This window comes from Balearica regulorum, chromosome Z (assembly GCF_011004875.1).
Source record: "Balearica regulorum gibbericeps isolate bBalReg1 chromosome Z, bBalReg1.pri, whole genome shotgun sequence".
NCBI classification, from domain to species: Eukaryota; Metazoa; Chordata; class Aves; order Gruiformes; family Gruidae; genus Balearica; species Balearica regulorum.
Window position 1 is genome coordinate 83445418 of NC_046220.1, and position 16799 is coordinate 83462216.

Genomic DNA, 16799 nt, shown 5'->3' on the forward strand with positions numbered 1-16799 from the left:
TCCCCTTCTACCCTGTCACAGAAGGTCACCAAATTTGTTACACATGATTAAACCTTTAGTGAAGCCATGCTGGCTGTCACCAATCACCTCCTTACTTTCCCTGTGCCTGAGCATGGTCTCCAGAAGGATCTGCTCCATGATCTTGCCAGCACAGAGGTGAGACTGACTGGCCTGTAGCTCCCCTGGTCTTCCTTTTTCCCCTGTGTAAAAATGGGGGTTATGTTTCCCCCTTTTCCAGTCAGCGGGAACTTCACCAGACTGCCAGGACTTCTCAAATATGATGGAGAGTAGCCTGGCCACTTCATCTGCCAGTTCCCTCAGGATCATCAGGTCCCATGGATTTGTGCACCTTCAGGTTCCTTAGATGGTCTTGAACCTGATCTTCTCCTACAGTGGGTGATTCTTCATCCTCCCAGTCCCTGCCTTTGCCTTCTGTGACCTGGGCAGTGTGGCTCAAGCATTTGCCAGTGAAGACTGACGCAAAGAAATTGTCGAGTACCTCAGCCTTCTCCATATGCCGGGTAACCAGGCTGCCTGTTTCATTCTGGAGAGAGCCCACATTTTCCCCTCATTCTCCTCTTATCACTGACATACCTATAGAAGCTTTTCTTGTTGTCCTTAGCATCCCTGGCCAGATTTATTTCTATCAGGGATTTGGCTTTCCTAACCTGATCCTTGGCTGCTCGGACAGTTTCTCTGTATTCTTCCCAGGCTGCCTGCCCTTGCTTCCACCCTCTGTAGGCTTCATTTTTTTGTTTGACTTTGCCCAGGAGCTCCTTGTTCATCCATGGGGGCCTCTGGGCAGTTTTGCCTGACTTCCTCTTTGTTGGGATGCATCACTCCTGAGCTTGGAGGAGGTGACACTTGAATACTAGCCAGCTGTCTTGGGCCCCACTTCCCTCCAGGGCAGGAAAAACTACCTGCACTCCAGAGTCCCTTACTACCACCCCCAGGGCTCTGTAACTCTTCTTCATGCTCCTCAGACTGCTCCTGGCTGTGTCATGGTGCCCACATAAAACAACAGCAGCAGATAATAGTCAGTGGACTGTACAAGGCTTGGTAGTATCTCAGAGGCATCCCTGATCCAAGCCCAGGGTAAGCAGCACACCTCTCTACAGAGCATGACAGGCTGGCAGATAGGTGCCTCCATACCTCTCATGAGTCACCTACTACTATCGCCCACCGCCTTTTCTTAGTTGCGCTTGTTGTTACATGGGAAGCAGACCAGGCTGCCTTACTCAGCTGGTCCTCGCCGTTGTAAGCTTCCATTCTTCTGCATCACTGGTGCCCCTCCCTTCTATATATGCCAGTGGGGGAGTTTTTAGCTGTTTGGCCACGGGTTTGCTACAGACTGTGCTTGGAACCAGCTACCTAACTCCTTCTGAGCCTCCCTGATGTTACACAGCCTTCTCACCACCTCCTACAGCTCAGCCACCTGCTGCAGGTCATGCACCTGGGCACACCTTGTGCAGGCAGTTCTCCCTGCCCCAGGAGAAAGATATATGCTGTTCCTGCCATCTGAGGGAGGGGTACCCTTGACCTGTCACAGAACAGTGCCCAGTTGCTGGGTTACCTGTACTTCATGTTCCCACTGGGCCAGCAGAAGGCCTCTCCTTCGAAGGGCACCCTCCCCGCGTGCCCCCCCGTGCAGACTGCCATCCCACGCTTGTTTGCCTGCTCCCGGCCACCTGTGCTCCCGAGGGCTGCCTTTTGTAGTTGTGGCAGCCAGTGCTATAGGAACAGGCTTGCTAGAGACATGGTCACGCACCAAGTCTTTCAGTATTTAAGAGGTATTTAGACAATGCCCTTAACTATTACTCTAACTTTCAGTCAGCCCTGAAGTGGTCAGGCAGTTAGAAGATCATTGTAGGTACCTTCCAACTGAACTATTCTACTCTGTTATTTACTATTCAAAATGACAGAGATCTTTAATCATATAATATTTACAAAAAAAAAAAAGAGAGAACAGTATTTTCTGAAGCATTTAGCACTTTTGGGTACAAGTGGTGAAGAGAGGACAAGGGTAAAGATGAGAAGGGAAGGGAGTTTCCACTTTTCCCCAGCTGCAAAAAGCCATTTAAGTCTAGACTTAGCACTGTCATAAGGAACATCTATTTAATGAATTAAGCAACCTGCAGAGCTATTAAACACTTACCTAAACTTGTAGGTTTTATGAGCACATCAAGCACATCATAAAAAGGTAGGCTTTTCAGTTGAACATCAGGATGAACAGGTGGAATTGGAGGGGATGGCTGCTGCATCTCAAAGTGGGGCTTAGTGTCTTGGAGGAGCACAGAACTGACAGGTGAGGAGGGAGACTGAGGCGTGACTGAAGTAGAAGGGAGTGGGTGAATGCCAGCAACAGCCAGGTCAGGCTCAACAGGAGAGGAACTACTGTCCAAATTGAAAACTGCAGGTTTTATAGCTGATAAATCTGAAAGTCCTTCAATCGTCCTTGGGTACCGACGTCTATAGAGTTCTCGGATTTTTATCTGAACTGCTGGGCTGCAGCCACTCTTCAGCAAGTGCAGTGCCCTCATCAGGAGGTCATGTTTCCGCCCACTTTTGTTACGTCCAGCAAACCCCAACAACACTTGTAGTTCAGAAACACGAAAACTTGATACCATATTCTAGAAAGAGAAGAGAAATAAGCGCAGGTGAACCAACAGTACCCTGTTCAGGCCTTTCTGAGGACCATGGTGAAGCATCTGAACTTCCACCATTCTACTTTCACAATTGTTATCTTAGGTACCACCCATACCTTTACCAGAGTATAGTTAAAGTGAAGAAACAAAGTGTCCAGGATGAGGGTTGAGTTTGGTTGTGTTAAAGATTTCAAAAGACCTCCAACTGTTTCCACACTCAAGCAACAGCAATAACAAAACCTTAATGCAACGCACACAGTGCTGTCTTAACAGTCACAGGCAGAAGCATAAGCTCTAAAACAAAATCTGTCTCACTTCATGAACCAAACAAAAAAACCCCAGATGAGTCAGTATCTTCACCTGTCTTCCAACACATTTTAAACACTTCCTTATTTTATTTCTTAAGTTCTTTATAGTTTATTCTGAAACATCCTTTATTTTGGGCAGCATGTTAAATGCATGCATGAACAGACAGGCACTTCAGGTTTCACTCTCGAAAGGATGGCACAGCAAGGTGGACACTTTCTAAAAAGCTACATTATATCATACTAACAAACTGTTTAACCAACATAATTGATTATTCCAGAACATCACAGAAAACTTCCTGTCCTTTTCATATCATGGGACATTGAAAGATCTCTTCAAAGGAAATAATACCATTTACTTGATTATCAGAGTTTTGGAAGACTGAGGATTGAACTATTAAGTTCATAAACAGAGAGATTCTCATCAAAAAAAAAAAAAAAGCTTCTTGCACAGTGGGCTATCTTCTCCCTCCTTTACTACAAACTAGTAACTTGGCATAGTTACAACTATGTAGTAACTATGTAGTAACTATGTAGTAACTATGTAGTAACTATGTAGTAACTATGTAGTAACTATGTAGTAACTATGTAGTAACTATGTAGTAACTATGTAGTAACTATGTAGTAACTATGTCACATTTTTGCGAGCAAGCTGTCTTTTCAGAGGTATAAAACTGCCCAGAATTATTCTAAGCAATTTCCTTCCTATTTCTGTGGGACTCTTCCACCGTAACCCAGAGGTTAAGTTTTAAAGATAGAAGAACATCTGACTTTATGCTGTACCATATCAACTCCAGACTCAAGGACTGGCAGATGGAGGCCCTAACAGAAGGTATGAAGTAGCACACATCTGGGATCATAAAAGATATTTTTAAAAATAACAGTTCAAAAGTGCATTGTTGACTCTTAAATAGTAATCCAATATATTCATATATATTTAAAGCTTTGGGCATTCATTTCAAAAGGGATACAACTCAAAATGCAATGTTCCCTAATCCCTACTACACAGTTACAGAGTTTATGCCCATGTCTTCTAACACAGTTGAAGATTTAACACAACTATGCTACAACCATGCTGTCAGTCACCAAAAAGACCGAACTCCTCCTGTGCCCCTAGCCGCTTGCTCCCTATTCTCCCCTTAATGTTGAGAAAGTTTTTTTTACAGTAAGACAGATCAGGGAATAGAGTCAGGTGAAAACTGAACTTGTGCCATTACAAGACAGCAGGAGCAAGCAGCCAGGACCTGCCTTTTCAAAGGCCACATTATTCGTGCATATCAAAACAACCATTCAAAATACTAACCATGAGGCACATCCTTTCCTCGCATTTGAGGGGATGAGGGTATCCTATTTCAGATACTGAATTTCAACATTTCCAGGCAGCCAGTTTGGGTATGGTGATGTTTCTATCAAGTTGTTATCAGGAAGCTAATCCAGCAGTCTTCAAACTGGTATTCCCCCAACACCCCGTCTACAAATGCACCATGGATGCAATTACCACTGAAAGCAGCATCACATGAGGTGCTGAGTAGCTCACCTTAACTTCTGAAGAGACTAACAGAAGATGTCACCTTAATTTCATTCCAGTAACTTCTCTCAACAGCAAAACGATACAAGAAAAGAGATGGAGCACTTTGCAAGCTGTTGGAGGGGGTTAGTTTCTGCCCGTCCTTTCCTTGCTATGTTTCCTTAGTCTCACAGTCAAGCAGGGTGAAGAATATAAAGTGTTTTGGTATTCATAAAAAAGAGCTTGAAGTACTGTAACAGCTTTATAGCCGTGCCACATAAAAGAAATTGCATTAATTGTAAAAGATAACAATGATATTCAAGAATTTACCAAGAACTTCATGTTGCGTGCTTCCAGAGATAGTTGCATAAGCTTGGTAGCAACGTCAGCTCCTTTATTTCAGATGCAGGCAGTAAGGGTGATTCTTGATTCCATAATCAGAATGCAAATGAATAAAATAATCCTTTTCATTAAGATCAAGGAAACAGCACATATCGCAAAATACTGTCTATTACCCTTCCTTCTGTACATTCCTGCAAGTTAATCAAGGTGAAGTGTGCAGTCAATCAGCTAACGTTTTATGTGGAAATTCCACAAACTAGCATTTTGTTACAAGATGGATTTCATTTTATTAGAAGACACAGGCTGGCTTCAATACCATAGTCAGCAAGATTTTAAATTGACACCTCCATTAAAAATGCTTAGGAGTATAAAAAAATACATAGTTTTGTCCATCAATGCAAAAATTTTACATATGCTTTTGAAAGAAGTCTTGCAAATTGAGTTTTACTGGAAGTAATTAAACAATGGCTTTTGCAACATTTTCCTCCTAAAGCTGATTCTACATTCCCTTTAAGACAACAACAACCACATGCATGAAAACACAGCTAGTCTGATCTACACATTTTAGCTTATTACTCCATTCACAGATACATCAAAATGGACACTCATTATAATCAACAAAGTTTTATGAGGGCATAATATATGCTTAGGAGCATTTATAATCACGGTGCACGACAGATACTACTTACAAGAAACCCTACCAAGCTATTTTCTTTTGGGGTTCCAGCAATATTGCAGAACACTGCAGCCTACCTATTAACATGCTTTTCACATCACTGAATTAAGATTAGACATTCAAGTTGTGTCATGTAAATGCCATCAATTTTCTCTTAAGAGAAGTTCTTTACAGCTGCACAGCCCAATAAAAAGCTTTTTTAATACAGAAGACCAAAGCCATTTTATCTTTAATGCTTCTCCATGAACACAAAGAATAGTTTGACAGAACTTTAAGGAAGGAAATTAGACTGGATAATTCAAGTACTTTTACATTCCAGAAACATTTTTTCCCCCTGAAAATGATACTTCAAGGTCATAAGAAGTTTCACAGGGGTTTTTTTGTTTCTTATTGTTAAACTACAGCAACCATGATTCATAAGCAGAAATATTGTTCTAAAGCATTAAGCCGTAGGTGTACCTGGCATGGCATTCATTGCACAGGGATGATGCTGTTAAGGAGTCCAGGAAATGCTGACATGCCACTAAAATTAAGGGCAGGCATGTTTCAGAGCAAAGTAAGGGATCAAACATCTCCCTCAAACAAGAGGTACGTGATTCTCCACACTCCCCCTGCCAAAGCTACTTGCAATTTTAACAGTGACCACACTTAGATGAAAAGGTAACCAAGATCACCCGTTAAATTCTTGACATATGTCTACAGTAAGCACCAAAGACTGTAGCTCCTAGGGCAACTGTAACTGCTCAGACAGTGAATCCTACACTGCAGAAGCAATCCGAGTCAACTCTAATGTCCTAGTCAACCTCCACCTAAGAGCCCCGCTTCAGCCCCACTGGCTTCCGCATATTTTCTGAAGGTTATATAGGGAAGCGATGCACCAAGGACCAACCCCACAAATACTCACTCCTGACTTTAAGCCCTTTTCCGGACGTTCATAGCAGGGAAGCACATTTGTGACAACTTTTGCAATAAATTTGGATACGTGCTGATATACAGGGGGCTAGAAGTATGCCATACTGTAAGAAAGAGCAATTTGTGCCTTGGATAGTTGAAGACTTCTATGCTGACACTAAATACAAATATAAATGTATGCTGGAAACAGATATAACTATAGATAAAAAACCCTTCGAGTCCTGGGAAAGAATGAAGATGTCACTAGTTGAGTCTGTCTAAGTAGTACAGCACAGTATGAGCAGCCCTGAAAAACACGACATTTGGTGCAAACAGCATGACCATGGAGTCCTCAGTGTTATGAAGACTCTTCTTTGGACTAACGCTAGTCTGACATCTAATTTAGGCATTAGTCTTCAAAGTAGCATGCACTTAACAGTGAAAATCCCACATCAAATACTTGCGTTCATTTCATATAAGACACTCAAAGCTTGACACATTTCATTGGGGCCTGATTTTTTAAGTACCATAAACTGCATTATTTCCTTCCTCTCCCTCATCACAATCATTAATTGTTAATTATTCTAGATACAACAAACTTAAGGTACTACAGTAAGTCTCACTGGTCTGAAAAAGTGACTATGCATCTAGGAAGAACAGGGAAATTGCATACAGATACAAGATAACAGTATATTATCAGAGGTTATTAACAGTATTTTATCAGAGATTATTTTATTTAACGAGGCTTTGGGCAATGTGGTCTAGCGGAGGGTGTCCCTGCCTGCAGCAGGGGGGTTGGAACTAGATGATGTTTGTGGTCCCTTCCAACCCAAACCGTTCTATGATTCTATGATTAATGTACTCAGTGTTAACTGCAACCTAAAGATCACTACATCACCAACAGAAACTTCTCAAAATCTGTTCTGGCCATCACTTTAAGCTTACGCCAGATCAACACGCACAATTTGATTTCTACATCAAACCCCCAACCTGGTCAGCATATACAATATAGTGTTATTATCACAGCTAAAATAAAACAGAGGACAACATGGTGCTGGCAATGAGCTTGAATAGAACACGTGAAAACAGCTCTCGGTGTTTTCTTCTCGGCTAAGAATTTAGCACTTAGCACTGCTTCACCTTGTAAACAGGAAAACGCTGTCCATTACGACTGGAAAAACAAAGCAAGAAGAGTGGAAAGACACCAAGTCTGGTAAGAATGAGAGACCCAATGCACACAGGAATGAGTCTTCCATTTCTGTATTTTAATGTGGTATCTGAACGATATTGCTCTTCATATTTGAATGGTCTGATTTCAGTACTGGGTGTGCAAGAGCAAAAATTACAAGTGGGACTTACTTTCCGCATTTATAAACCCTGATTTTCCCAGTAAATTTCATGCAATCTCCCAGTGCACACACAGGGCATATGAGTACATTTCTATCTCTTCTCACCAAAATGATTTTTTTTCCCCCACAACAGCCATGAAACTGATCACTAGTATCACACAAATTAGTTTTGGCACAGGCATATTCATTTGCCTATAAAGAGCTTTTTTCCCCACAGATGAAACTAACACTTTACTTCAAAACCCTATTAAACACACAAACTATGAGACTGAAGCTGCCATCTTCTAAACTAGCGATCTGCAATGTTTCAATGATAGCGTGCGCTCTGTATTATTTGTTTCCAAATTAGAGCCATGATGCCAGCAGAAACTTAGGGGAGTCAAGATGTTTGCTCTCTCTAAGTAATAATATATAACTGATCCTCTTATCTGCAGTGTTTTACTGGTATGCAAACCATAGCTTCAAGCCAAATCTCGGTGAGTTCAGAATTCGTTGGGAGCTGGAATTGTTTTCTCACAGATGGTTCTCAGAAGGAGCTGCAGTTCCCCACTCCTGGGCCAATTCTGTTCAAAAATGCATTCACATGTCATCTCTGGCCTCTACACCTGACTGCTGACTTCCGTTCCCCGTCCATCTATGCCTGTGTAATCCCTTCGACATTCAGCAGGCTGCTCGTGGGTGAGGGTTATAGATAAAGGCATGAGCCACATTTAAGAACACATCTGTGAACAACAGGTCTGGAAACCGTACCTCAAAATACAAGACGGATACAGTTGTGTTCACCACATCTTCTCAGCAACTCCCTAACATTCCAGAAACTGGTAACCTCCAGAATTCAATAAATACTACTAATTAATTAAGAGTTAATGTGAAGGTCTGGAAGGATAAGCACACTGGACATTTTCACCAGTATCTTAAAAAAAGTAGTGACTGTGGCTACAGCTACTTCCGAATCCTTTAACAAAACTGAAGATTACCAAAAGGCATGATGTAACAGCAGGTTCCTTTGAGTCTGTTTCCTGTCACTACAGACTCTCAGTTACAACCTTTTGGTCATAGCTCCCCAGAACTTTTACACTGAAGAGCCAGAGGATGGCAGGGATGGTACTAACAAATATTAAAGTCATCCTTTGCCCTGAGAATAGAAAAATGCTGCCCCTGCACATTTCTCTCAAAAACAGAATTTAAGAGAGAACTCTGCCTTTAGTCAGTCCTTAATTTATTTACTAAAATAAATTCAACTCTCCAAATTGCCCTAGTGGCCTTTTGTAAGGCAGGTAGAGACCACACACTACAGGAAATTGCAATCAACAAGAGAGCAGCAAACAATACTGGCATAAAAATGTCCCGTATGTTAATCCACAAAGCAACAGTTTAAGATCTCTCCTAAAGGTCAATTCACAAAACCTATTGGGCAAAAGGGGAGTCTCTCTTCTTTGGCCAAAGAAGAATTGGTTGTCTGAAAAAACTTAAACCTGCAAACCAAGTACCTGGTACTCAAGCAGAAATTATTCAAAAGTATACCCCCCAAAAAACCCCAGCAGTCAAGGCCTTCAAGAGATGAGACTGTATACTATATTGTCTTCCCAAAAAATATCTAGAGATCTCCCAAAATGGACCATGAGTTATCATCAGCTGGATGTTGAAACTCTAGAGAAGCTCCAGGCTAACAGATTAATTTCACAGGCACTCCCGTTTACAAATAAGATGAACAGGAACACCAAAAGACACTTCTTCAGACTAATTTTTTTTTAGAACTACCTTTACCTATTCTTTTGAGTGACAAAAGAACAGTCCTGTAGTTGGTCTGAAACCCAGTTCCCTTTTCCCTCCACACCTTCTATGTTACATTTGGCAAGCAACTTGGGTGCATATATAATTTCAATGGTATTTAAGTACCCAATTCCCAGACTCTATCAATACTTATGCATATCTAGGTAAGCGATTATAGTGCTTTGGAAAATGCATATCACAGCTCCAGCTCAAGCCTGGAGAAGAGGAACTACACAAAGAAGAGTTATCTCTGCTATAACATCTACACTGGGGATTTAGCCACCTACATAGCTACACCCTTTGAGAGACCTTGGAAAGAGGACTGAAAATCAGTCAGGACACTAAAAAAGAAAATACGTAAGCACAAACAAGTTAAAAAAAAGAAAGAAGCATTTTACTTAGGGAAAAAAATAAGCCAACGCTTCTTAAACCTAAGACTGAGATAGAGCACTGCTGTCCTCAAATAAAGAAACTCAGTTCTTTCTATGAGATTTTTATAACCAAGCTCCTCAGCTACACTACAGCCACTTCAACCCAAGCGGTGTTAGCGCTGGAAGAAGCCTTAGTGTAGGAAATTCTCTGGCAATTGCAGCATATTTCCCACTGTTGGTCAGACTATAGCCAGTTCAGCCATCAGACCTTTCTCTACACTAAAGCCTAACTCACAGTGGTTCCTATTTAACTGACTTTCATTCCTTCTTCAGGAAAGTCTGGGTCGGGGTGGAGGGAGTTCAGCGTGCACGTAGTATTCCTGCCGCGGCACTTCTGCAGGTGTGGATGCTGCAGAAGGACAACGTTCTCCTTCCGAACAAAGATACTCACAGATTGTTCAACAACCACAAGGAAAACCAGAAACGATGTAGTCGGTTCTTTGCGTGCCTTCCTCAAAATATGAAAGGCCACCCCATACACGCTGAAAAATCTGTTACGCAAAGTCCACAAGTGCAATATAAAGGGCGTTCAAGTGAAGATAAAACGGGTCTGAAAAGATATACAGGATTTCACGCTTCACAGGCAGTTTTCCCGATTAGAGACTGGTTAATGACTTTCAAAAAATATTCAATTATTATTAGCATTTTCCAAAAATCAGCAATTACTCGGCATTCTCCCTTCAGCTCGCAGGAAGGGCATCAGTGCGCCGGGCCCTCCCGAGGGCGCGGAGCCCCGCCAGGCGCCATCGAGCCTCCGGCACCGGGCCGGGGCCCGGCTTCTCTCCCGGTCGGGCCGCACGGCTTTTTATGATGTGGGGAGAGGAGGGAGAACCCCACCGCCAGCACGACTCGCACGGCGGAGATGGAAAGCTGGCGCACACACACACACCGCCGGGAAGTGACAGGGAGGCTTCGCCCCAGGGCAGAGCCAGCAGCGCAGCCGGCTCCCGCCGCCCCCCCGACCGCGTTTCAGGGCGGCCCCGCTTCCTACCCGGGGAAGGCGCAGGCGGCCGCGGGGCCCCGGTGATTTCCGGCATGCCGCCTCAGCGACAGGCGCTGACGGCTCGCCGCCCGCCCCCCTTCCGCGCTTCCCCGGCAAGCGCCGAGAGCTGCGGCGGGGGCTCCCCGTGAGAAAAAAGCCGGGAGAGGGGGTGGTGGGCGAGGGCTCCCCCCTGCCGCGGGAACGGCCGGGCGACATTTTGGCCCGCGTCTCCCCGCCGCCGCCGCCTCTCTCCCTCCTCACCCGCAGCTCCTCGAAATCCGCCATTTTCTACCCGCTGCTGCTGCTGCCGCCGCCGCCGCCGTCGCCGGGCCCCGCCGCCACCATCGTGCACCCTGTGCGCGCCCTGGCACGTGACGGGGGAGGGCGGCTGCGGGGGGGGGGGGGGAGCTCCGCACCGCCTCCCGGGGCCGCCTCTCCGCCCGGCGGGGCGGCCCTGCCTGAGGGAACTCCTGAGGGGAAAGAGCGGCCGGCGGCTGCACGCACCGACCCGCCGGTACCGGCCTGCTCTGCCTCTCACCCAACGCGGCCCCTCCGCGACCCCCGGGGTCCCTAGCAGGCCCACACCCGCGGGGCGGTAGGGAGGAGGCTCCGGCAGCAGCCCCAGGCCCGGTATGGAAGCCAAGCGCTCCGGGGACATGGGCGTGAGGAGGGAGCACCCCTCGGGGCTGCACACGAGCACCGCGGCGGACATAGTCTGCGGTTAAACAGAATTACTATATTCACAGAAAAGGAAGAACAGCCAGTAATAGTCTTGGAACTGAAGTGTATTAAATGAAAAGGTTGGACTTGCGCTGTGACTTGATAGCTTTCTTAGTTTTATCCATCTCATCAAAAACATTCCCATCATTTGTGTTAGAATGATGATGTGACACATTTTATTAATAAAAAATGAAGCGAAAATGTCACTGGCAGTAAGCTTCAAAATGGGATAATGGGTTTCCCGCTGTAAGGGAAGTGTTGAGACATTTACAGAAAAATAAACATAGAGGTGCAGCTGAGAATACTATTTTCAAAAGCAGCCAGAGATCATTACAAAGTCACAATAATTACCTAGTCACAATATTCTGTTTCATTTGCAACCAGGCCGTTAAACAACTGATTTATTGCAGTAAAAAAAGGTAAAACAGAGCCAACAAACAGGCCAGCAGCCAAACCAACTCAAACAAGAAGTTGAAGAGAGACATTGGGAAAAAAAAATGTTTGCAAAATGTATTTGCCCATATTAAGCAAAAGGCAGCAGTTTTTGCATGATTGATGGATTCAGAGTGGTAACAACAACCATAAGATATCTCAGAACAAACCGAGTACACGAAACAGGGAGTTCTTAATGGGCCACGTCGGCAGCAAGCTCTGCTGGGAAGGATCCTGGCTGACAGTTTGGGGAACAAAGAGCTGAGCTTTTACAGAGGGTACCGATCCCTGCCGTACACACTGGCTGTGATCGCTCAGTATTGCTACAAGATCTGGACACATAGGAACTCAATAATTCACATTAATAGCAGTAATTTTGCAGCAGCCTTTTGAGGTAGGCTTTCCTTTTTATTTGCTATCCGCTAGTCCAAGATAAACCCTTAGTTCTGCTAAAGTTTTTAACCATAACCACAGCTAGATAGTCCTTCTCTGCATAAGCTGGTTCTGTGCTTGGTCTTACAATAGTCATTTCCTTGAAGATTTAAACATAAGGACTTTATTTATTTCAAACCTCTTTTGTTAGTTAAAACCAGGAATTCACAGCTGAATAAAGCGTGCTGCCTGCCACACCGCTGCGCAAGTTAAACTCCCAACTCCATCAAACGTTTCTTTTTCCCTGCAATTCAATACCAGGCTAATGGTGCAAGCTGCAGGTGAGGATCTCTTAGATCATTAAAGCACACAGCAGCACAGGCCAGACCAAAGTCACCTCTCTTCTTTCAACACACCCTCACATGTTTCTTCTTTCAAATATACCAGGAAATACATCAACATTCAAACTCACACCAGAACCAGGCTTTTTTTTTTTTTTTTTCTCTCATGTATACTCACCTCTCACTTCATAACCACATCTTTCCATCTTCCCATTCATCTCATCCCCAATATCCACTGGGATAAGAGTGAAGAGATTATAGCCTCTGAACACCTCACATGCATAAGATAATAAACTCATTCTCATTTTTCACTTGAAGAGTTCCTTAGAGTTCTTCCCTTCATCATATTTTGTTTCCCCCTCTGCTTTCCCTCCCTTTCTCCTACTCATTACTGGGACCATACACCCTTGGGAAAAAAATGCACGTACTCCATACTTCTGGTTCTCAAGAATTTCCCTAGGTTCCTACTCCACAAAGACATAGGGCACAGGTCTATCCTCTCCCATTATGTTACCTCCACACCAAGGCTTCTCTCAAATACCTCTCTTCTGGTTTTTTTTCAGTAGCTAGAGTCAGTCTCCCCTTTTACTCCAATTCTTCAGTATCCTGCTGGTTTGTCCGAGTACCTCACACAAACACCTGACTTAACTCCCCAGATACCAGACCATCTTAGCAGCTTATAAAGTTTCAACATTTCCAACATTTCTCTTTCCACCAAACTTTTAAGAAACCTACCTCAAGCGTCAGACATTCTTCCAGCTTCTGATACTTCTGCTGTTGCTGCTTCTTGTACCTCCACTTCCGAAACTTCTTCCTTCCTCTCCTCTTTCTTTTCTCATGACCCCCTGCTACAGCTCTTACAGCACTTCCCACATTTTCTCCATGAGTTCTTTCTGATTTTGCAATACAGGCTTTAAAACTAGGCCCAGCAGTAGCCATCAGAGAAACAAACCACCTGTCCTTCTTCAAGGCAACCAGCTCGTACTCCAATCTGAGAGGATATCACTGCAGCAGTTGCTGGTTTTCCCAATTGGTTCTAATTAGGGTAGGACAGGATAGGTGCCAAGTATCCTGCCCCCTAAATTGAGTTAGGCTTGTTAGGGGGAAAAAACAAACAGAAAAAAAACATTTGGGCTTCAGCCATCACTAGTCATTTTTCTAGGACTATACACAGCATGTCCATACGAGCACTGACTCTTCCCACAGCTGTGTTATCTGCTGAAATCGGGACATCTGATCATCTAAACTCTCCCTGCTTTCCAAAAACACACTGCAGACAGTTAAAAACAAAGCAACAAAACAAACCCACCCTACAGCTGCTCCCAGCATTGCAACAATTAAACTCATCAGCATTATACCTCAATGAACTCCTCCTGTGCTGCTTAACCAGCTGCTAACAGACAACTGAATATTACAAACAGTGGGATGACTGAGTTGACGATACATTTTTGTGTGTGTGTGCTGTGTTTAAAGGAAAGAACTTTATAAGCCAGCCTGAGCCTTCTCAATTGTCTTTCCTATCCCACAGCCATTTATCTTTTAATGTAACACTGGAGAAAGTGGATGGCAAAAATGGAATGGGGTGGTGCTCAGTGCCCACACCTCTGGTGTTAGGTCTAGAACTGTCAGGGCATGGAGGTTCACAGCCCCCCTTAATTGCTCTGCTGCCCATAAAAATGTGTGTTCTGATTACAAGCTAAGGTGTTCTTAGCTGAATGCTGTTAATTGGAAAGAAATCTTTCATGTGGGTGCTTTGTATCTGCATTTTCTATGCAGCTAATTGACAAAACAGATCTCAGATGGGATTAATCTTCTGTTATGTCAAGACATACAGTGAAGTTATATATAACTGCAGCGATGTCGAACTTAGTAGATATATTAATGTGTAGCAGAAAATGCAAATTAGAAACCTAATTTATTCTTTTTAATATTCTAATTAATTTAGATGATGAAATATATGTGAATTAGTTTTGCTTGCCTATCCTAACATACTAGGGTGATACATCTATATTTTGGCTGTAAGTACAGCAAGGAAATATCTGAATGTTTGCTATAAAGTTGTTTACCTATTATTATTAAATAATGTCTATTGAATGTAAGGCCTAGATAATAAGTGCCCTAGCAAGGTTGCTTTGTGGGCTGTGGGGACACCTTGATCCTGCCAGCCAGCACTGTTCAGCTGCAGAAGCCAGTCCTTGGAGATTGAACCGCCTGAGCTTTCAAGGGGATTTCACAGGCATGAACACAGCCTCCCTCACTGTGAGCGTGCATTTGATTCCAAGGGCAGTTTGAAAGACTCATTCACAAACATATGGTGAAAATTACCCTCAAGGTTGTGTTCTAAGGATTGAAGACTCTCTTGCTTTATCCATCAAAACAGCAGGAAACCACATATTAAGATACCACCACCCCTTCAAGAGTCATGGTAGGAAGCTCTCTCCAGTCAAGCAAAGCTAAGAATCCAGGCTATTCTCTCAGCAGTAATAATGTGAACTTGGAAACCTAATTGGGATGGCTTGAATCTTAACTTCAATTACAGGAACTTCTCTTTCACAGCCATAAAACGGAAGCACCCAATAATGGAAAATGAATGCATTACCTATTCTACTACCACATTAAGGCCACAAAATTAAACACGAAGTCTAGTAGGAGAGGGCCTAAGTTAATCTGGTCCACTTTGAAGGAATGTTAATCTGATCCACTTTGAAAACTTCATGGTTTATGGGACAAATTTAATAAAAAAGATATGTATTAAATTACATGCTTAACAGGATGAAAGCACATTACATTTGCAGCACAACAAACTAAGCAGTTAACATATGCTGAAGTCATGTTTTTGCTTAGGACATCCTTGAGATTGGGATATATTGAAAAGAGAGAGAGAAGGATCCTAATGAGATGTATGTGCAGATATTTAGCAAAGGGAGCTTCAGGGAACAGAAGGCTTTTGTTGGCGTATACTGAACTGGGAACGTGTAAGAAAGGGGCTGTGGAAACATTCCTGAATAGGAATAGAGTTGCACCAAAAGGATAAGGCCTTTGAGGGCATTGACAGTTATACTGAGGAGAGAGCGTTTGGAGGAACGTCTAGATGTCTGGAGAGTACGGGTTTGAGGATGTTAAGCAAGTGCAGCATGGCATGGCAGTGAAGAATCTGCTCGTTACCCTGTCCAAGAGTGGCTGGTGGAACCAAGTAGCTGTTGGTGTCCAACAGGCAGGACTTGGGGAGAGCTTGCACCTGCAGCTGCCTGGCTGGGAACCGCTCCTGTACCAGAGGACAGGGTGTTTCCAGAAGATTGCTCTTCCTCATTTTGACCATTCCTGTCCTGCTGTCCAGCCCTGTTGTGGCTGTCACTGAGCAAGCTTTCGGCGTGCTTTAACCTCCCTTCCATGTATTTTCAGTTTTTTGTTTTTTTTTTTTCCTAATGTTTTCTTGTTCTCCTCCAGCCGGACTGAGGACAGTTTCCAGCAAGCACAAATCACCCCAGCTGTAATTCACATCCTGAACCCAGGAGGCTGCAGCAATCAATCAAGTTTAACAATGCCTTTCAGGTGCTCTAAAGAGCACCCTTCTCACAGCCCTGCATTCCCTCAGCACCAGCAAGCCGTCGGTCCGCATCTTAAGTACCACTGCCATCCTTGATGAGATGGGCAGATCACACTCTGTTTCTTCTCAGGCACACCTCACCTGTCTGGGTGAGCTGGACATGATTAACAGTGGGTTATACTGGGCAGTGCTGGTTTGGTTTGGTTTGGTTTGGTCCGGTCTCGACCACCTCCAGCCCCTCAGCTCCACATCCCCCTCACTCTCCTTACAGCCCCACAAACTGCTCTGCCTCACTACTCAGGTGAGCCTAGAGGCGATTGGCCGGCACTACTGTCAGCCCCGCCTCTCCTCCCCGCCGTGATGGGCCCATTCTTGTAACAGCCATCCTCTACTCCACTTGTAATTGGGCAGTTCACTGGGCAATCTTTCACTCTCCGGCGTCTCGATTGGTTGTGTGAGTGAGGTAGGGCGGGCCTCCGTCTCACG

General features: G+C 44.1%; 1 protein-coding gene across 9 annotated transcripts in view; it reads right to left on the reverse strand.

Annotated features, from left to right (window-relative positions):
- PIAS2 (protein inhibitor of activated STAT 2) overlaps positions 1-11300 on the reverse strand; it is a 33192-nt gene extending 21892 nt beyond the window's left edge. For 6 of the 9 annotated variants that reach the window (XR_012832969.1, XR_012832970.1, XM_075739730.1 and 3 more), the window contains exons 1-2: positions 11163-11300; positions 2156-2630 (exon numbers count right to left, since the gene is read on the reverse strand). Coding sequence is in view for 7 of the 9 variants with exons in the window: in XM_075739730.1 (XP_075595845.1) it covers positions 2156-2630; positions 11163-11186 (499 nt within the window). In the remaining 2 variants the exon portion in view is untranslated. Of the gene's footprint in view, positions 1-2155; positions 2631-4487; positions 4635-8465; positions 8542-10310; positions 10714-11162 lie in introns of those variants that run through there. The other 3 variants (XM_075739733.1, XM_075739734.1, XM_075739731.1) reach the window with 3 other exon arrangements.
- Positions 11301-16799: the final 5499 nt, after the last annotated feature.